This window comes from Lissotriton vulgaris, chromosome 6, assembly GCF_964263255.1.
Source record: "Lissotriton vulgaris chromosome 6, aLisVul1.2, whole genome shotgun sequence".
Taxonomy (NCBI): domain Eukaryota; kingdom Metazoa; phylum Chordata; class Amphibia; order Caudata; family Salamandridae; genus Lissotriton; species Lissotriton vulgaris.
In genome coordinates this window covers 360,240,713-360,262,429 of record NC_141694.1, presented here as the reverse complement: position 1 = coordinate 360,262,429, position 21,717 = coordinate 360,240,713, and the positions used below count along the sequence as shown (strand labels likewise).

The 21,717-nt window shown below is 44.6% G+C and overlaps 1 protein-coding gene across 1 annotated transcript in view; it reads left to right on the top strand.

The window, feature by feature from the left end:
* Positions 1-21,717, top strand: part of ALLC (allantoicase) — a 798,769-nt gene that overhangs the window by 189,429 nt on the left and 587,623 nt on the right. Inside the window, exon 5 of the mRNA XM_086926374.1 lies at positions 11,386-11,473. Within this exon, the coding sequence (XP_086782500.1) occupies positions 11,386-11,473 (88 nt within the window). The remainder of the gene's footprint in view (positions 1-11,385; positions 11,474-21,717) is intronic.

Below are 21,717 nucleotides of genomic sequence, written 5' to 3'. Positions count from 1 at the left end.
TTAAAAAAATTGTCTTGGAATATAATTCGGGGGGGGGGGGGGGTGGTGGCCAAGCAAGATGGCTCAGCAGACGTGAGCCGCTTCAGCCCTGGACCCCCGAGCCTGCCACAAGCCGTTTCCAGCACTCGTAAAGGACAGTGGACTGAATGGTCATGCTCTGCATTATCCCCTGCTGACCAGGATCTCTGCACTGGGTCCCTATCTTGGCCCCTAGACACAGAACCGGACCATTCATGGGGGGACAGAGAGCTGGGTCCGATTTCATGATGACACAGTGACCAGCACCGTTCAGCATTATGGGCCCCACCTGAGCATCTGCAGAACTTGGCAATCCCAATCCTGGCGAGGACTATGCGTAGCGGTGCACATTCCCTGAGCCGCCGATGCCATGGGAAGGCTCCTGAGCAACATACTGCACCCCACTCCCTTCGTATTTGACCGGATGGTGTTCTTCGGCGCTGCCAAGCGCCGCCGAGGAGATGCAATGCATCGGAGGCTTTAATGGATACCTGAGCGAAATGAGATCCAGGAGCTCGGCGAACGCCAGCGAGGGGGCTCCTCTGTCGGGTCAGTCTCCATTCCCTTCACCAATTACCACGTGTAGGGGGCCAGAGGGAAGTCTGTGTTGAGAGATCTTGCCTGACCTCAAGATGGCGCCCGTTTGGTAGAGACCTCCAGTGAATGACCCCGGCTCTGTACCAGCAGCTGCGGAGGGAGAGAGGTGAGCGAGACATCTTACTCCCATGCTGCCCATCCTGCCCATCCTGATAAGAGGAGAAGTGTACGGTACTGCCCTGCTGCCATAATTCACCATTCTATGCCTGACCTTAAGATGTCTCCCAGAGCCTAACATCCAGTAAAGGCCCGATCTTCCCTCAGAGAGAACTGCACGCACTGGGTTTGATTTTTAGCACCGTTCCGTAGATGGGTCCTCTGCTACCTGCTTTGGCACTGTACACTGCTTTGCCCCTATGCCGCCAAAGAAGGTGACGAACAAGGTCTCCTGTTTTTTCACAGCTTCAGATAAGGGTGTCTCCCCTGCAGAGAAAGACCAGGTGAATACCATGGCACTCACCAGAGAGGACCTGGTAGCCTCTCTACGGAACTTCAAATCTGAACTGTGCCTGGAAATTAAACAAGACCTTCAAGCTTCTATGGACCAACTCAAGGCTGACTTAACCTAAAAAATAGCAACACTCAGAGAGGAAGTGGACGCTGTGGGCGCCAGGGTGCTAGAAGTTGAGGAACAAACGCAAGAGTTAGACACCCGCTCCTCTAAAATGCAAGAAGCGCAGCAAAATCTCCAGTCACAGCTCCAACAAGCACTTTTGAAAGTGGAGGATTTGGATAACAGATCCCAGAGGAAGAATATACCGATCCGGGACCTGGAGGAGGGTGTGGAGGCACCAGTTCTAGAGGCGTTTGGGGTAGGCCTCTTCTCGGAGCTCCTGGCTCCTCGACAGTTGAAGCTCAAGATAGATCGGTCTCATCATGTGGGGGCCCCGCAGTCCGGGGAGCACAGATGAACACTGGACCTCCTGGTCAAGATGCACTCCTTCAAAACGAAAGCAGCCATCCTAAGTGCCGCAAGGAAGAAAGTAGAGATCTCATTCCAAGGCTATAAATGTGCCCTCTTCCAGGATCTGGCACCTTCTATTTTGGCACGTAGGCAGTTGTTGACTCCTGTCACCACCAAGTTACAAGAAGACAACATCATTTATCACTGGACATTCCCCTTTGGCCTTGTCTTTGAATACAAGAACAAAGCACACCACGTGACGGATTTGAATGAAGGTCTTCGTATCTTGGGCCACCCACTTCTAGAGGAGGACAGAGGCGCTGGATCTCCACCTGACTCAGGACATCTCCGGAGAGAGTCCCCGCCCTGGCACACAGTCTCGAATAATAGGCAAACCCCTAAATAACTGGCTTCCGAGTGGTGTTTGCTAGCGGCACTCTGATGCTCATGGTTATCGTTTTCAGAGACCTTTCGTGGCGCTATTGGCTGCCAGGGACCGGCTGCAATTGGGCAACTAAGTCTCCGCACCTGAGGACCGGGGCACTGCACCCATTCTTGTATGACAATGAAGTTTTGTTTTTCTTGACTGTTCTCTAGGTTCCTAAAGCAATGCGGACGGGGGGTGCGGGCCTTGTCTGTATTACCCAGAATTTTTCTATTCCTCTTGGCGAAGAACTGAACTGAGCATATACTTTCTAGGGATAGTTGCGGACTTTTTTGTTGGGGAGGGTTCCTGGTGGTGGTGACGGGGTATTGCTAGTTTCTGGCTCTCCAGGGGGCGAATAGCATGTGGAGGGGGACTTGCCTGCAGTGGGAGGCTACTGGGAGGATGGGGCGCCACACGATGAGGGTAGTATACGAGGGGAGGTCAATGGACGGGGGGATCAAACTTTCCAATGGTCACCATAGCGTCCTGGAAAGTTAAAGGCCTCAACTCGCCCCAAAAACGGCAAACAATTTGGAAATATCTCAATGACCGCCAGTTTGAGGTTGTGGCCCTGCAAGAAACACATCTTAAAAAGTCTGAGGAATTGTGACTGTGCCACAAATCTCACCCCTTAATTTACAGGTCTTCAGCCAGCACTAAACACAATGGAGTGGCCCTCCTTTTCCATACCACAGCCAAGTTCCAGCCCGAGGCAATCAAGCACAACCGGGAAGGGAGAGTCCTCATGGTGAAGGGGCGGTTACGGGGCATCCTTTGTACGTTTATCTCCCTCTATGCGCCTAACTCTGGTCAGACGACATTCCTGACATCACGTTAGATCTGATTGGGGGGGTTTGCGGAGGGCCCAGTGGTTCTGTTGGGGGATTTCAACTTGACCTGGCAAGAGACATTGGACTGTTCCCACTTCCAGAGGGCCACTCTCAACAGCTTTACCAAAGGGGTTAAACAAAAAATACTCACTCTGGGTCTCTGCGATGCTTGGCGAATGCTACACCTTACCTCCAAAGACTACACATACTTGTCCCATGTCCACCATTCCTTATCAAGGATAGATTATATCTTCATTAGTCAAACACTGCTGGGCCCCTTACAGGCTGCTCAGATCATACTTCTCTCAATATCAGATTGTAGCCTTATATCTGTCAGTCTAGCATGGGGAGGGACTAAACTGGGCACATCTAGGTGGTGCTTCCCAACGGCGATTACCAGAGACAAAACCCTACGATATGAACTAAGGGCCGCTATCATTGACTATTTGGCGTTTAACATTCCGCAGGATACAACTCCCCAGAACAACTGGGAGGCTTTCCATGCAGTGTTTAGGGGTAAATACATTGAACTTAATGTGGTCCTGAATAAGCAATGGGCGAAGGAACCTACATCTCTTGCGGGGGAATTAGAGACAGTGGAGAAAGCCTATAAGGAAACACCCACACAAGCGCTGCAGCCTCAAGGGGAAAACTATGCTCCATTTATAACAATAGAGCCGAATACACATTGCTGAAGTTACAACAGACATCATATGCTCATGGTTGTTAAAGTGGGATCCCATTTAGCATGTCAACTGCATGAGAAGAGAGAATGCAACTTTATTCGGGATGTTTTAGAAGGGGACGGTCGCCTCACCAACTCAGATGACCTCAAAGCCAATATTTGTATTACACTTTATGGGGAGCTCTATTTAGGCACCACCCCTGATACGGCCCTACAGCTGAAATACATCGATTCTGTGGATCTTCCCCACCTCTCCCCGGTGCCCACAGAGCCTTTGGAGGTGCCCATCACGTCGGAGGAGGTTGGGCAGGTCATTACCAAACTGAAACTCCACAAAGCCCCGGGGCCCTTCAGTCTAACGGCGCAGTTCTACAAATGCTTTGCATCAGAACTAATCCCACACCTCACCAAGCTTTTTAACACAAAAGTGGCAGGTGCCAAGGTCTCGACTTCGATGGCTGAGGCAGTGATATCTGTAATTCCAAAACCTGGGAAAAACCCCCAGAGCTGCGCTTCTTATAGGCCCATTGCCCTCCTCAACCTCAACGCCAAACTGTACTCAGTAATCCTGGCCTCCAGGCTGCAGGATCTGATGCCCATGCTAATCCACCCTGATCAATCCAGCTTCATTAAGGGGCGGAAGACACATGACAACATTTGGCAAACTTTACACCTCATTGAGATAGTATCCAAATTCAAACTCCCTGCAACTTTAGTTGGTCTCGATTCCAAAAAAGCCTTTGACAGGGTGGATTGGTCATTTCTTTTTCTCACTTCTCAGAAATATGGCTTTGGGGACAAGTTTATCAATATGGTCAGGGCCAACTATCACCTTCCACAATTTCTCGTATTAGTTAATGGTTACACCTCACTACCCTTCGCCCTTAGCAGAGGCATGCAGCAGGGCTGTCCGCTTTCCCCCCTGCTATTCGCTCTCAGTATAGAACCCCTAGCTGTCAAATTCAAAGCTACTGAGGAGACCCGGTGCATACGTTTTGGAGGCACAGAACATAAAGCATCCCTTTGCTTGGATGATATTTTGCTTACGCGAAATGGAGCTGGCTTCCTCGCTCAGGACGGTACAGGAGGAACTGAGGAACTTTGAACTGGTGGCCGTTTTTCAAGTTAATTTATCTAAACCCTCCATACTAAATCTCACACTCTCCGAAGCTGAAGCAATGAGGCTGAGGGGTCAGGCATCCCTTACTGGGCCAAACATTCCCCTTCATACCTTGGTGTCCATCTCACTCCTAGAATCACAGATCTCCATGTGGCCAGTTACCCTCCTCTGGTGGCACAGCTTCAACAGGATTTTAAGATATAGAAGTCTCTGTACATTTCCTGTCTCAGTCGGATAAACGCCGTCAAAATGACGTTCCTGACAAAGCTCTTATATTTAATCCAGGCACTTCCAATTGAGCTAGACCACAAGCTTCTGCCACGCCTGCCCTTGCTCGTCACTAAATTTATCTGGCAGGCCGGGAGGGCACGTCTTCCCTTCCACATGCTGAGGCGACCAAAGAAAGACGAGGGAGTGGCATTACCAGATTTTTCTCTGTGCTATCAAGCGGCTCTATTGCGGGTGGTGGTGGAATGGACCGCAAGAGAATATGATAAGCACTGGCTTCTGTGGGATGATCAATTTGGGATGTCCTGTGGAAGCTGATGAAAGACAGGCCTCCGAATGCGTACTTAAGTCCCCCACACACACCACACTCACTGTATGGGACCAAGTCATGCGGGGGAGGGATAGACCTCTTTTCCCTCTCAGTACACCCCAATACACTTCAACCTGGCCTTTCCACCTGCACTGGGTGAGGGGCCCTTTGACTCCTAGAAGGAGGGGGGTGTCTAAAGTTATCGGACCTGTTTTGCAACGTTTACGTGCTAACGTTTGAGAACTGCAAAAGAGACTTCCAGATCACACACAGTGAACACTATCACTACCTCCAGCTTAAACATTGGGCCTCTCTACCTCAAGTATGGGAGGCCGCAGTCAGGGAACTTACACCCATGGAGAGATTGGTGCATGAAGCGGGTTCCATGAAAGGGGCAATTTCCTCTCTATACGTCATGCTTTTAACAACAATACCCGCTCCTCAGGTGCGATACATGTCCTTCTGGGAACAGATGCTAGGGCGAGATATCACAGATGAGGAATGGAAACACATCATGGGAGATATTCCTAGGCATAATCATTCATTGGCTCTCAGGGAGGCACATTATAAGACACTTCTAGAGTAATTCCTTTACCTCACTAAACTTAAGCAGATTTTCCCTGACACCTCAGATCTCTGCTGGCGGGGCTCTGGTTTACAGGGGTATTTCCATCACATCTGGTGGGATTGCCTCGGTATTTTTTTGGGAGGAAATCCTATCACATATCAAAGATATGCTGGGTTACCCAATCCCGACTACTATAAAGGGGGCTCTCCTAGGTATTAGGGATCTTGATCTTGAGCATCAATCAAGAGCCGACAAGGCTATAATGTGGGCCTGTTTGGGGGTGGCAAACCTCACGATAGCAGCTGCTTGGAAGAAGAAGGACACACCAGTGATTTCGCTATGGGATGATCTCCTGTGGAGAACTCTCACTATGGAACGCCTAGCTGACATTTTCAGGGATGAGTATAAAAACTTCGAATATAAATGGGGCCCATTGGTAACCTACCTGTCCCGCGATTTACCCTCAGTGGTGTGCCCTCCCTCTTTGAAGGCTATGTATCTCTTTCAATTTTAATCACCCCATCTATACCTGGCCAACAATCTCCCCACTTTGTGAGAAGCTGTGGTCCTATCCATACAGCAGCACCTTGTAGACATACCTGTGGAACCAAATATTTCACCTAGTGACACCACCAGCGAAGGGCAGGAGGCAGGGATGGGGGTTTGTTCTATGTTTTTGTTTCAGGGGTTACCTTTAAGACTGGTTGTGTGAAAACGTACATCTCCTCAGTTGTACGGGCGGGGATGTAAAGACTCTGCGACATGTGAATCTGGTCTAAAATTAGCCAGATGTCTTGATCCAGGGTTTTGCATACTCTGCTTTATCCATGTTGTCATATTTGCTAATGATATTGAATAAAAAGAAATTTGACAAAATAAAAACATTATTACAGAAGCTGCACATCGGGTGCAAAGGTGCTGCTTGCAATGGAATTCAAATTTAAAAGATAAGTGCCAAGTAGCTCAATAATCAGGATATCATGAGCACATGGATTAAAGGGAAATGCGGCATGAACCTACAGCTGGTGAAAGCTGGGAAAGCCTTGAGGGGACACGGTCCCAGGCAACTGGTTTTTAACCCCAATTTCAAGATATTACACCAAGGGGGTTGTGGCCCTGGGGCTTTGACTCTTTCAAACATGAAACTCTGCCCACTATTGACCAGTACCAGAATAGTTAGTACTTCGTGCTGAACCCCCTTCCACATGGCCCATTGGAGGTGTGCATAGGCATTCAAAGGCATTCATAAAAGGCAGTACACCTGCCCTTGCCTGTCATTGTCTGCTCCAGCCTGGCCTGTGGCCATGGATGATATGGGAGATATACAATATGGAGGGACCCCCTGGCTTCCCTGGAGGCCCTTGGCTATTTGAATAAGATCCTTGGCATGGCGGAGGACACCAAGGCTTTGGATTCCCTGATATCTCCGGAGGTCCTGTCTGGTTGCACACAGTGTGCATTGACCTTTATGGGCAATGGCAATTGCACTCTGTCCACCAAAAGGCGGCACTCTTTCCTAATCAAAGAGGACCCCAAACTGGGTGACCTTGTGGACTCCGCGGCGGGAGCAGTGGCGCAAGGAGGTCTCTCTGGTGAGCTATTTATTAAAGAGTTAGGGAAATTCGTCAGTACATTTACTTTCCTAGACAAGGCCCAGTCCTCCATAAAGAGGTTCTTCTCCTCCTGGGTTCTCCATGGTGCTGGCCAAGATAGGGGCTCCTCGGCTGGCTAATATTCCTCCTAGTATCCTCTCAGAAGGCAAGGCTCCAGTCGCTGGCAGTATCAAGAGCAAGCCCGTTTTGGCAGGTTCTACCTGACCCACAGACAACACTTCAGAGGCCGAGGACACAAAGAGTTTGACGCTGCCTCCAATTCCAGTATGTTCACCCTTCTTCCCTTGTAAGAGTAGTTGGCCATCTGGCAAAGTTATTCCATGTTTGGCACTCAATTATAATCAATGTTGTGGGTACTGCAAACAATTCAGGGGTTTCATATACAGTTCTGTGGATCTCCACATCAGGTTACATGCCCCAGGCCGCTGCATTTCTTACAACAAGAGGCGGAACTTGTGGACACAGAGGTTACCTCGCTACTTGAAAAGGGTGCTATTTGTCCCACTACCCCCAACATGGCTTCATAAGCAATCTTTTCCTGGTCAACAAGACCAACGGGGGACAGAGACCAGTAATAAATCTACATGGATTCAATGAGTGGCTGGTTTACCACCACTTCAAAATGAAGGGTATACACCTCCTCTGAGACGTTTTACGACCACCAAAGATTGGATGGTCTGTCTGGACCTGAAGGATGCTGATTTAGCAGATTCCGATTTTCCCTCCTAACAGGAAGTTCCTCTGACCACAACAGATATTTCAGTTCAGAACCCTCCCTTTCGGCCTCTCCTGCACCCCGTGGTGCTTCTCAAAGGTGCTTAAACCAGCAGTGGAACAACTCAAGGCCTAAGGGATCCACCTTATTATTTACCTAGATGACATGTTGATCCTGGCCTAGGTTCCCCAACAGATGGCCTGATGGACAGCAGATTACAGGGGTCAGTGATCACCCCTAGGACTGTCCGCCCCGGCTGAAGGCCTCTTGTTAAATGCATTTTCAGACGCTACCATCAAACGATACCGGTCAGATTGGAAGGGATGGTGTCAGTGTGTGTGAAGGGGTTGTGATCCCACGGGCCCAACATAGTACAAGTTTTGAATTTCTTGGCCAGCTTAACACAAAAGGATATGGGATAACTCTCAATCAACACCTTCCATTCGGCCATCTCGGCAGAGCTTGTCCCTATGGAAGGCTCCACTGTGGGGGAACATCCTTTTGCGTGCCGTCTTTCGTGTGGCATACGGTTGTCTTTACCTTCAGAACCTTGTTACCCAGCTCTTTGGGATCTTAACAAGGTGCTTAGCCTTTTCACATCATGGCAACCCGATAGGTTCCAGTCAAGATAAGAAGTCTTGGCGAAGCTGGCGATGTTGCTCTACATGGGGTCTTGCAGAAGCCTTTCAGATGTCCGAGCTCTAGACATTACAGGGAGGTCCTTTTCGCCCTCATGAGTATCTTTTACTCTTAGCTGGAGAACAAAGTCTAATACCAGAGTTCTCGAATAACAGGCATCTCCAGTCTCTCATAAACTGTGTGTAGTTCAGTGCCTTAAGGCCTACTAGGAGATGTCCACGGACTTCAGGCAACTCCTAATAGCCCTCAGGAATTCATACAGAGTGATGTCCTTCCCGACCATAGGCTGTTGGGTTCAGTGGATTATGAAAGAGCCTGGAGTTGATCTTAAGATATTTGGGGCACATTGCATTGGTGGAGCAATGGCTTCCAAGGCATTTAGTTTGGGTGCCCTCCTGGAAGATAATTTGAACGCAGTCAATTGACCCTCCGATTCTACCTTTAAGAGATTCTACTTTAAGCTAGTGTTTGATGTGGCTCATATAATAGTCAATAAGCTTTAAACTAGCATAATTCTTGCCTCTGGTCTTGGTATAGAATGAAAAATTTGCTAGCAATTGTGATGGAAAGTTTAAATTCTATTAAGGAATCCGAGGCGAGGATTATTCCACCCATGGAGTAGTCATTCGGGAAACCCTCCCCGTGACTAGTAAGAAATGGATTTACATTCCCGTCATAGTAAATGTGGATTGATGATGATTCAATAGAAGTTATTGTGCATACGCTTTGTTCCATATGGCCTTGCCATTGTCAAGGTGCATGTATTATGCATACTTTTCTGCTTGTGTAGACTTGCAGGTTCGTGTCCTATTGGTAATTTTATCTCCTTTTACTAGGAACCGAGAATGGCAAGCAAGATTAGTGAGAAAAGAGCTATGTCATAACTTGCTTGAAGAAGGAGGCATTGGGAGCAGAGGAGAAGGACTATGATGCAGGCGCTGCCCTGTGATTGAACACCCGTTGGACTGTGAGACTGCTTTGTCTATTGTTTTTTTTACAATTCCAGTGTTCCATGGGAAATGTAGCTCTTGTTTGACTGAAATAAAAGGGCAAAGCATAATTCTAACCTCCAAGTCCTTAATCGAATTGAAACTTTCCGTTACGATAGCTAGTAAATTTTTCATTACTGCATCATATTTCATCTTCATTGCAAACCTAGTTGCACCTCCTGGCACATGCATTGATTGCTCATGCAAACTCCTACTGGAGATTTAAGCATGCAGAGGGACCACTTAAATGAAGTGCAATAGTACCCAAGTGCATGAGGCACCAGTGGAAAACAACAAATCCCAAAACATATACTACCCCGTAACTTATGATTTCTCGGAACCTGAATTAAGACTCTAAAGACATAGATAAGAATTACGGTATCTTTGGCAAAGCACTTTAATTACAAAATTAGGTTTGGGTTTGGCCACAAAATGTTACATTAGTCTTATTAGACTAGGCCAACTGAATGCTGGTTCACCTATATATACTCCGAGCATGTATTTGAATTATTTTCTGAACTGTTTGAGGGTATCATATTCTACAACTAACCATAATATTATTGATCCTAAAACAGTAATGAACAATTTCATCACCCGGTTATCTGAGCCCGTATGGGACAAGATGGCTAACTACTGGTCCCCCAATCAGCAGCTCTCTTTCTCGTGACCCAAGCTGCCAAGGAAATTAGGACAGATGTCAGACAGATCATAGCAATTTAGACACTTTGTTGCCATCCAGTTGCTGAGTTGAGAATGACACATTTTGGAGTAAACTCAGGGTGACGTGAGAATAGAAAACTGAACTGCCAAGGACATCACTGATCATGATGGCTGCATAAATTAGTAGCAGTGGTTAAATGTAGTTCTTACCGTCCAACGTCTAAGCGGTAGAATTATATTTGCTGTTATACCTTGGCATCAAGAAAAGCTCAAATATTCTAGTTTTCAGTGTTGTTTCTTACCTTACCTGCCACCCGTACATGTTATGTTATGTGTGATGAAGATTTGTAAAGCTCACTATCACCCTAGAGGGTATCCTGCGCTAATGGAAACAAAATCTTTTTTACAAATAAAATCTCTCACTGGGCTTAGTACCTATTCTGTGGGATTCCTGGGTCATATTCTATTTGTGTAACAAACCTACTACCACCCACTGGAGTAAGCTAATAATCGAACCAGTAGAAGGGAAAAGGGGTAACTTGGTTATTCAAAAGGAGTGCTACTGTGCCTGAGAGTGTGAGATACCAATGATGAATGGCACCCACTATGTACAGTGCTCAGAAACCACTGATCACTCCAAGACCTGGCAAAAGGCATTATAGTCATAACTAAGGATTGAAGTATCTTTGTATAATACACTGAAAATCTGCAAAGGACTGTTGCCATAAAACATACTTGGTGTGCACACATAAAATATTATAACACTGGAATTCTTTTAGGCTACTTTACCTAATCTGTCAAGGCTTTGTGGTGGACTGCATGCTAGTATGTTCTTAGAATGTACCTGAGATGTTTGATCTTTGTCACATTGTTTCAGAGTTAACCATAACATAATTGAACCTAAAGAAATAATATTAGCAATTGTTTTCTCCTTTTCCTGTAACCTGACTTTTAAAAGAAAAATCACTTTTGTATTTGTCATCAGAAAAAAACACAGCCTATCTTCCATTGAGGATTTGCAGCTAATACCGTGTTTATGTTTGACTAGGAACCCGCCTACGAAATGTATATCTTTTTTACAGAGGCAGGCACCAGAATTTAAAGTAGATTTATTCACTGAATATGGCAAGTGGATGGATGGATGGGAGACCAGGAGGAAAAGAATTCCAGGTAATGACCACAAACCTACGTTGAAGAGAAATTATGTGACTGTCTCAATATATTTATGGAGCAAAATGGAGAGGTTCATAATGGTATCCTAGGAATGCTCTCTGGGTCAATGACAACATATCAATTCTAAGACTTGATCATTTTATCAAAATAGTTAACTTTTTTTAAACTTGTATGTAGGCCTACTTGAGAGAATTTTAATCTATGGAGCATAAAACCAGCATTTTGAGTTGTATAATATGTTTATGATTGAAAATATTCAAAATGTACCTGATTTAGAGGTGGGAGGACTTTAAGTATGTCAACGATGGAGCCTACTCCAACTCCTTCGGTGACATACCCCTCCGACATCCCAAATAAGTATGGGTGGTCGTAGATGAGCAATCAGACCACCCACCCATTTTAGGGTGGGCTATAGGGTGGTTTCTCTTAGATGTCCGTCAAGGGGACAGCAACATAAATAAATTAATAAATAAATGATGACATCCACACCATGAGAGAAAATTCCTATGTGTGGGAGTCATTTTTTAAAAACAAATTCCTGCTTTTGGTGTTTGTTTTTTAAAAACTGAGAAGTTTGACAGGAGGCTGTCATGTCACGATTGATGGAGTCCTCAAAGAGGCTGTGACAGTGGTCCCTGCTAATCTTTAGAATTGTCCAGAGGGCTGGCGGACAACTCTAAATATGGCGGGCAGAGGTCCATTGTTATTGTAGGAGCCATGTCTTTCGCTATTGAGACGGAGTAGCCTCTGCCCATCATAAGCAGGTTCAGCCCCCTAAGGGCTTATTTTGAGTTTAGAGGTTAGGGGACTCCATCACCAACAAAACAGACTTTTTATATGCTTTACAAGTGCTTTATAGTCAACACTAATACAGCAGACAGGAAGCTCTCCATGTTTGGCTCATCTGCCAAACTCTAAATAAGGCCCTTATACTAGGAAGCTCTGCATTAAAAGTTTTCTCAACTTCATACCTTCTGATTAATCAAAGGTAAGCACAATCACACACACGTCTGTGGTTCTGAAATTTTGTCAGATTTATAATTTATAGAGATTGTTGATCTTTCTGAGGGTCATCCTGAAAGGTCTATCAACAGTTGGAGCATTGGAAAAAAGATGTTTTGAAAGTTTGCATTAGCTTCTCTCTATCTGTGGATATCCCACACTTATTTCAGGAGCCTGTGAGTGAGCACAATTGAGCTTAGTGCTAACTATACCCAATATATGAGCACCGTTGCTAGAGTGTTCTATTTGAATATGGAATAAAAAGTCATGAACCTTCTTATAATCTACATCATTGACATTAAAGCATGACTTCTTTCTAAGATAACAGGGAGACTTGTTGTTTGAACAGGAATGTTTCATATATGGGATACAGGTGCAATATATTGAAGTCATTGCCCAACTGTGCATGCTTTGGTTTTTGATCCTGGCATCATGCTGATCTAGAGTTTATGCAGAGGTGTAGGCCTGTCCATGACATGAGTTGGTACTGGACTTGTCCAGTAAATTGGAGGGGTGCACCAAGCATGACTTCATTTGGTAACAGTGGACTGCTGTCTCTGTCATGGGTTTAGTATATAGAGTGGTGGTGGCAGAAGCTGTGTTTTAAGAATAATGTAACAAGACCATTTATCTGAGTCACTGGAGAGGAGGCCTACTGCCCCTCTCATGTAAAGTTCCACTTCTGTCCGCTTACTCAGTCCTCAGTGCTAAAATTCTGAGTGTGTGTTAATCATGTTGATTTGTATAGTCTGTGTGGTACATGCATGGTGTGTGTGTAAGCCATTGTAATAGAGCCCAGTGGGATCCATTTTGGATGCCCATGGCTCAGCCTTGCACAAAATGAAAGTGAGGACTGTGCTCCCACACAGTGGAAATGCATCACTCAAATTCATGTAACTGGAGAGAGGGGACCTAGATATCGAAGTAAGGGAAGTGTAGACAGATACTTTAAGATATTTTGTGTGGCTTTTTGTTAGAAATGAACTGCTGTGTCTTCCAGAACATTGGCATTTGATGGATGGTAGGGGCGAGGGGTGGTATTGAACACTTTGTAGTGGAAGGTGAGGAAGGTTTAGGTGAAGCCTTCCCTTGGTCTTTCCTTGATTATTCCTTCAGTTGATCTCATGTCAGGCAGGAGCAGAAACCTCACGTCTCTTTGTGCCTTTGTTGTGGGTGCTCCAGGAAGGTTTCAACCCTGCTGTGTGAAGAATAACCTTGAAGGGACTCTTGATAGGAGAAGCACCCTAAACAGTTCTACAGTTTCAGACAGTTGAGTGACATCTCCTGTCTGCCAGTTTTGTATAAAAGTATGACACCACTGACCCACTTGTTGTGCCAGTTTCAAGGGCTCTAAGGCCAAGGGAATGTGTGCTCTGCTGAGTACTCAAGGGACTCTGAGCAACCAGGGCTGGTGTCTGCCAGGCAGCCAGTCTCCCATAGTAGAAGGGATATCACCTGAAGTCTGTATCTCTAGCTGCAGAAGCTGCTCAGCTATCCTGAAGTAGCCAGAAGCTTGCCTTCCTGCCTATCCAAAGAGGGAAGGATATTGCTTAACTCACATGTCTATCCAAGAAGGAGCATGGTGCCGCACATTCCTAGTGACTGTTGCACACCCAGAGAAGCAGACTGCTGGAGAGAAATCCAGAAAGACCCAGGCATTGGTGGACAACCCAGATATTCACAATATTTCCAGGCAGGAACTGCAACTCTATGGCAGCGAAAGCTGAATCTTCCTCCGTGCTGTAATTGCATGCTGCAACGGCCCATGCAGGGCTGTAAGTGCTAAGAGTGTGATTGGCTTGTGTGGGAGTGTAACTACTGAACAGCAGTACTGGCCAATGCAGCGCTCCAACTTCTCAAGAGCGTGGTCAGCCCATGGGGGCTGCAACTGGTGATGGTGTGACCAACCCGTACTGGGCTGCACTTGCCGAAGCTGAGAATTGCCTGGGCAGGACTACCATTGCTAAGCATCTCAAAGCCCTGTCAATGGCTTTGTCTGTAGTCTACCGACCCTAATGTGTACCAAATAGCCAGCAAAAGAGGTCCAAAACACTTACCACCAGTTCCGGTGGGACTGCTACACCGCAGGACTGAAGCTTCCTATGAGCAGAAGATTTAGAGAAGGCATGCCTGCGAACCGGGCTCAGTGCCCAAGGCAGGAGGTACTCAAAGACTGCTTTCCCGGATACCATCAATCATTGGAATGTGCAGGCATGCTCCAGAGTACTGGGCAGACAGAGAGAAGTCCAGAAATGGCAGAGTTCACCCGTATGTGGGTGAGAGACTAGGAGTCTTAGTGCAAATACTGTTTGAGGTTGATTTCACTGCGACTGTGCTACATTCACGCTATCTGTTTCCACAGAGAGATACAGGGGAACACTCAGAGCCGGGAAAAAGCCTTGAGACAGCAGGTAGAGTGATTTAGGAAGGTGGATACAAAACCTGTCAAATAATGCCCAAAGAAACTGACTTACTTTCATCTGATGTTATAGAGAACAGTGGTCCCTATTCAGGGAGAATACAGTGTGATAGATAACCATACACTAGAAAAGAATGTATGTCTTTTGTCCAGCCGGACAAGAATTTATTTTCATAATATTTTTCAAAAGTAGTATCAAATAAAACATTCAGATGACAAGTGGGCACAGCCGTGACCCACAGAACACAAGACAGAACAACGAACACAGAATTGGCCAAAAGGCAAGCCAAAATGGGTCTGTACACTTGTACTCAGTATAGACAGACACAAATTAATCATTTAACACCGTTGCACAATGTGTTATAGCTTGAATCTGGTGCATAGGGTGTTTGGGTGTCGACGACGTTTTGATGCCAACATTAAATATAGGGCATCATCTTCAGGATAAACAAATAATGCATTGCTGTCGTGATAATAATGTATCACACCTTTTTTACAATTCTTTACATACAAAAAAGGAAGAAGGGGGATAAAAAAATGGAAAGGAAGAATTTTAACCACATATGACAACAATATACTAGGCATGTTTTCAGCATAACGTTTGTGACTTAGGTGCTTGGATTTGGGTGATCAGTGTGGACTGAATTTCATGCAGAAGTGGTGACATTTCTCTGGTTTATACTGAGTGAGGATTGAAATTCATGTCGCAGTGACGACGTTAAAAAGGAGTTGGTTGAAGTGATGCTGATTTATGGTGCTTAGTGCAGCTTCATCATGACATCGTGAATTATTGTAGTGATTCAACGGAGAAAAGACAAGTGAGTATGATAAAAACCAGTCGGCATATTAAAAAACAACGAAACGGCGCAGTGCCTGATCATGAGCAAGGTGTTCCCAGTGAGTCAGGAGGAACAGAAACGGCTCGGTGCGAGAGTGAAACAAATATTCTCGTGGGTGAACCCAGAGGGCAATGGGGAAATTACTCAACAAGGAAGAGCTCAATTGGATTCTGAGAACCAATAGCATCCACAGTGGCCTCAATCGCCTTGAAGACTGGACCTCCCTTTTATAAAGATGTCTCTTGTAACATGTATTCAAGTCACAAACTGTGCCACTCTGCATGTACGTGCTCGTGTAATCACATTTTAAGTCACTTACTCTGCACCTTTCCTGGGCAACCCACACCACCTTAAAATGGCCGCCTCCTTCCCATCCTTTCAGCTCCCTTGTAACCCCATTGTCCCTCTTCGCTTTCTGCCGATAGTGTGCCCTAACCAGTCCCTCTTCGCTTTCTACCGATAGTATGCCTTAACCAGCTCTGCCTCGGCAAACCGACAGTCTCCATTGAAACTCCGAAGCAGATGCGGCGATACTGCCCACACTCACTGAAGTAAGTAGCCTTGCCAGATTCCTTGGACACCACCTCTTTAACGTGACGGGTTCACGCCTAACCCATGTTTACCCCTCTCTGCTTCCAGGTAATGTGATTGTGCAGTTTCCTACAGCTGGCACACAGCACCCAACAGGACTTTCTGCCATTAAGCAAACAGAATTGGTAATTAATTTATTCTGTTTTACACTCAATTCCCGTGTCAACTCCACCCCTTCTTAAACTTAGAAACCTCCACTTCTGCTTCTTGTTCATTTAGATCCTGCTGGTGCCAGCAACCCCCAAAGTCCAGATGCTGAGCGCCCTCGCGCCTATAGTGAACCGTTGATTCTCTGCCACCTTAGGTAATTTCCCCATTGCCCTCTGGGTTCACCCACGAGAATATTTGTTTCACTCTCGCACTGCGCCGTTTCTGTTCCTCCTGACTCACTGGGAACACCTTGCTCATGATCAGGCACTGCGCTGTTTCGTCGATTTTAAATATGCAGACTTGTTTTTATCATACTCACTTGTCTTTTCTCCGTTGAATCACTGCAATAATTCACGATGTCATGACGAAGCTGCACTAAGCACCATAAATCAGCATCACTTCAACCAACTTCTTTTTAACGTCGTCACTGCGACACAAATTTCAATCCTCACTCACTATAAACCAGAGAAATGTCACCACTTCTGCATGAAATTCAGTCCACACTGATCACGCAAATCCGAGCACCTAAGTCACAAACGTTATGCTGAAAACATGCCTAGTATATTGTTGTCATATGTGGTTAAAATTCTTCCTTTCCATTTTTTTCTCCCCCTTCTTCCTATTTTGTATGTAAAGAATTGTAAAAAAGGTGTGATACATTATTATCAAGACAGCAATGCATTATTCGTTTGTCCTGAAGATGATGCCCTATATTTAATGTTGGCATCGAAACGTCGTCGACACCCAAACCCCCTATGCACCAGACTCAAGCTATAACGCATTGTGCAACGGTGTTAAGTGATTAATTTGTGTCTGTCTATACTGAGTACATGTGTACAGACCCATTTTGGCTTGCCTTTTGGCCAATTCTGTGTTTGTTGTTCTGTGGGTCACGGCTGTGCCCACTTGTCATCTGAATGTTTTATTTGATACTACTTTTGAAAAATAATATGAAAATAAATCCTTGTCTGGCTGGACAAAAGACATACATTCTATTCTAGTGTATGGTTATCTATCACACTGTATTCTCCCTGAATAGGGACCACTGTTCTCTATAACATGAAATTGCCCAAGGTCCCTGTCTAAATTTCCTTTGGGTTCCCTTGTTCTGTATAATATTACTTTATTCTGATAACAGCATATAGTATTGAGTAGTATTGTGTTATAAAGCACTGGGCTGGGTGTTCATTGTTTTGGGGTTTTAATTGATTGTTGAGTTTTGTGCTTGAGCAGCCCCACATAAGTACCCTGTGAGGCCTGTAACTGCTTGCTCTCTCTATCCTGGTAGCCATATTCATAAAGAGTTGTACTTGGGCTAGTTTGCAGAACCATATTAGGATGGGCCTTGGGACATCAGAGGTAAATGACCCAAATCCCCATGGCTGTGGCCCATTTGCCTCTGCTTGATCCTTAACTAACATGGTCTGAGACTTGTATTATTAAGAAAGGATTGGTTTGGCCATTGCACACTGGCACCAGCAGGACAACTTATTGTACGCAATCTAAATACCAACTAAAATAGCATAATATTATTACTCTTATTATTTTTTGCTGAGTGGAAAACTAAGCATTTCACCTCTAACTCTAAACTCCAAATTATCCATCATACCTTTGCATTCTTAGTATTACCCATGTGCTACCAATTTGTTTCTACCCTTAAATAGATATGCAGCATGCACTTTATACTTTGATCCATGCAGTTGTTTATTAACCTGCTGCACTAATTACCTACCACAAGTAAGTGAACAATAATGGAATAGATGAGTCATGGAGCCCTATTCACAAAGGTAAATCTGCATGTTTACAATTTACATGTGTAGATTACAACCAAATGTAGACCTACAAGTCCCGATCGTCTTAAATGAGAGGATGAAGACTGAAATTAGAATTGTGAAGTTACTGGTATTACCTTTCTTTTTTTGGGAGGAACTCCAAAACTGGTTCAGAGAGCTCCCTATATAAATAATAGGGGATGTTTAAATTAAAAATAATTATAACACATTTCCCTAACTCCTATTCATCTAGGACTATAACTGTAACAAGAAAAAACACAGTTGCCCTAAAACATAAAATAATGCATTTTTTTAATTTACATTGTTTTTTAAATAATTTGTTAATTTACTGTGCCCACCCTTACTGCATTATTTGTTCTTGAAAGTTTCATAATCTGGAATTAAAGTTATGTATTATTTTATCTGTGAATTAGTGTTTACAAAAAAATTATTATAATTTATAATGTATTTTATTCAAATGTTCTATGTATATTCAAAAAATAACATTTAGAAACTCTGAAGGAAAAAAGCCCAAATAAATATTTAAATAAAGTTAAACGTAAAATATTATTTAATTTACTTTATATGTTTCACTATGTGTTAGCGTCATTCACTGTCTGTATGTATTTCAATGCCAGTATATTGTAGTGCAAGTGGTTAGCCATGTATGAGAGTTCACTTTCTACAACTATATCTGTTTTGTCAGTAGGGCTACTGCAGTAGATTTAAATGGGTAATTTGTGAATTTCAATTGGTGTGTGTTTTGTATGAGCATGTCCAAACTTAAATCCCTCCTTCAATTTCCCTAAACCCCCAACAATTTTGTATTTATTATTCCCCCATTTTTCCACCACTCCCCCTAATCCATCCCACATTTACTACTAAGTTCTACATGTAGGGGCCGAATAAGATATTGTTGGGAAACTCTTCCGGCCAAATCGGTTTCGGAATCGTTTTCGACCAAATCGGGTTCTGCGAGTCCGACCAACCAATTAAGATTCTCCCAAACATTATTCGGTCGGACTCGCATTGACTTCAATAGTAGCCTGTGTTCCAAACGAGAACACAGGCTCCCACTGAAAAAAGGGGTGGTTGAGGAAAACCTTGCACCCTGTAGTGGGCACCCCATGGTGCTTGCCACACTGGGCATGATTGTAAAGAGGGGTCCCGTGGGTAACCTGGCAGGCCCCAACCGGAGACCTTTCGGGTGAGGGGGGGCTTCTACGGGCCCCCAAAGTCAGATTCACACAGCTGTTTAGTGTAGGACAAACCATTTTGGAAGAGTCGAATATCGTAATCGCTCAGTCATAAACATTGTCCATAAAGCTGAACGATTCGGCTCAGAACGACTCGGTCTGTCCGAATGCCAATTGGAACTGATTCGAATAGCCCAAAGAGTTTTCTTGCATCGAAATTGGTTGGTCGAACATGTATCCGAATTGGTCGGAAACATAGGTTCCGAATCGGATTCACCTAATCCCGCTCGGAGGCTTTCCGACCGCCATCGTAATCGACCCCTTAGTGTGTGGAAATCTCTGACTCTGTGGAAGAGATCAGTATAGAAGAGACAAGAGAGGCAGAACAAGGGATCTCTGACAAGAAGTTTGTGAATTGCATTTTGGAATAGGTAAAGTGGTACTACTTTACCTACTCCTAAATGTCTTTTGTGAATATGACCCATAATGTCCATTCATACAGCACACAGTGGAAATAGGTGTTATAGATACCAAAATGACAGGTACTCATTTTACCAGTTTCAGAAGTAAAATACAGCCAAATTGTCTCCCTACTTTCAAACTTATGCCGTTGAAGGTGTACGAGTAGATTTCTGCAGAAGGCATATTATACAGCTGAACACTCTAACCACAAAGTTTATTGTGCTGTTCCAATTGAAAACCAGTCACACATAAAATTAGCAGTTTTGTTCTTAACCCACTGCTCTATCTTCTCTTTTGTCTTATGTTTCCCTAACCCTACTCAAATTCTCTGTAGCTTTTCCCTACACTGAAATACAGTTTGGGATTGTTTTTACTACTGAGAATACTCATCCCATTTCCCGGACCTCAATTAGCTACGTACATCCTCTATTTTGGCGAGCTAAATTATCCAATTTATTCTTGAATCTATCGGAGATTTAGGCAATGTAATTGATTTGGTAAATGTGGAAATCATCTGTGAATTTTGTGTCGAGGGTCTCAAATAACTACAAAACTCCAAGTAAATGCTTCTCATAGGCTAATTTCTCCACAAAGAAATGGCAGATGAAATTAAAGTGTTTATTCACTTTCTTTAACACATGCAAAGCACTATTTGAGGATTTTTAGAATTAAGGAAGAACAATATCATATTTTACAGAATTACAATGAAAAGAATAGGAATGCAAAGGGACAGAGCAATGTATGGAGGCAAAAAATGTATAAAAATTGTTTGAGGGGTGTTTGCATCATTCAATAATAGTACTCATTTGTACTCATTGGTAGCAGGAAATCCTCTTGTTTAAAAGGTGGCAGTGATCAGTGGCCTTTCACTGTCTTGTGTGGAGCACCGCTCCACAGCAGGGAAATAGACTCCTTTCCCTAGAGCAGGGGTACTCGCAAATATTTGCCCAGGAACTGCAAAGTACGGTCTGTGATGTGACCAAGGGCTGCATTGACGCCAGCAGGGTGGTGATAGGGGGTCTGGGTGGGTCTAGGAATGTGGAAAGAGGTCTAAACAAATGGTAAATAATTGGCAAGCATTAATTTCGGGTTAATAAAAGCTTTCGCGTCTTGTTCAAAAAAGAAATTCTGAATATTACTGCTCAGCAACTGAACAGCAGCTCATGCTGCTTTTTACTAGGGGAGCTGCATGTAAAGGTCAAGAGGGCCGCAAGCGGCCCAAGGTCGTACTTTAAGTATCAATGCCCTAGGTGATTCAGCTATATACGGCAGCAGTTCAGTGAGCATGCAGGAGAAGTTGATGCCTATTAAAAATGGCCGCCAATCTTTATGTGACTTCCTTCACCTTTCTCAAATTTCGCTGTGTGCTGGTGGTGCTGTCTCCCCTGATCTAGATGTACAACTTCTTAAACATTGCTCAACAAGCTGGGGAGCAGGCACAAAGAAACAGTGACTTGGCAAATGTTGAGCCCTGACAGTCTCCCATAGTTATTTTGATATGTCTCAGCAGGGAGAGAAAATCATGCACCAACATCAGTTGGGCATTGCTATACTGGGCACTCAGCTGCTTTTAAGTGAACCAATGGATATTATAGCACCGCTTCCAATACGGTGCCCCTTTATTGAGCTAAATGTGTTCAGAAGGCGTGCTAACAAGGCACTTCTTCACAAAAGAGTAGCACCAGACTCCCTCATAAAAGTGAATAATGTGGTTTGACATAGTTCCCTTACCTCCACAACACTGAGTTGCTTGTATTGCCTTGCGCTAGACAGCCCCATTTGTGGTGGTTGCATCTACTACGAATACCCT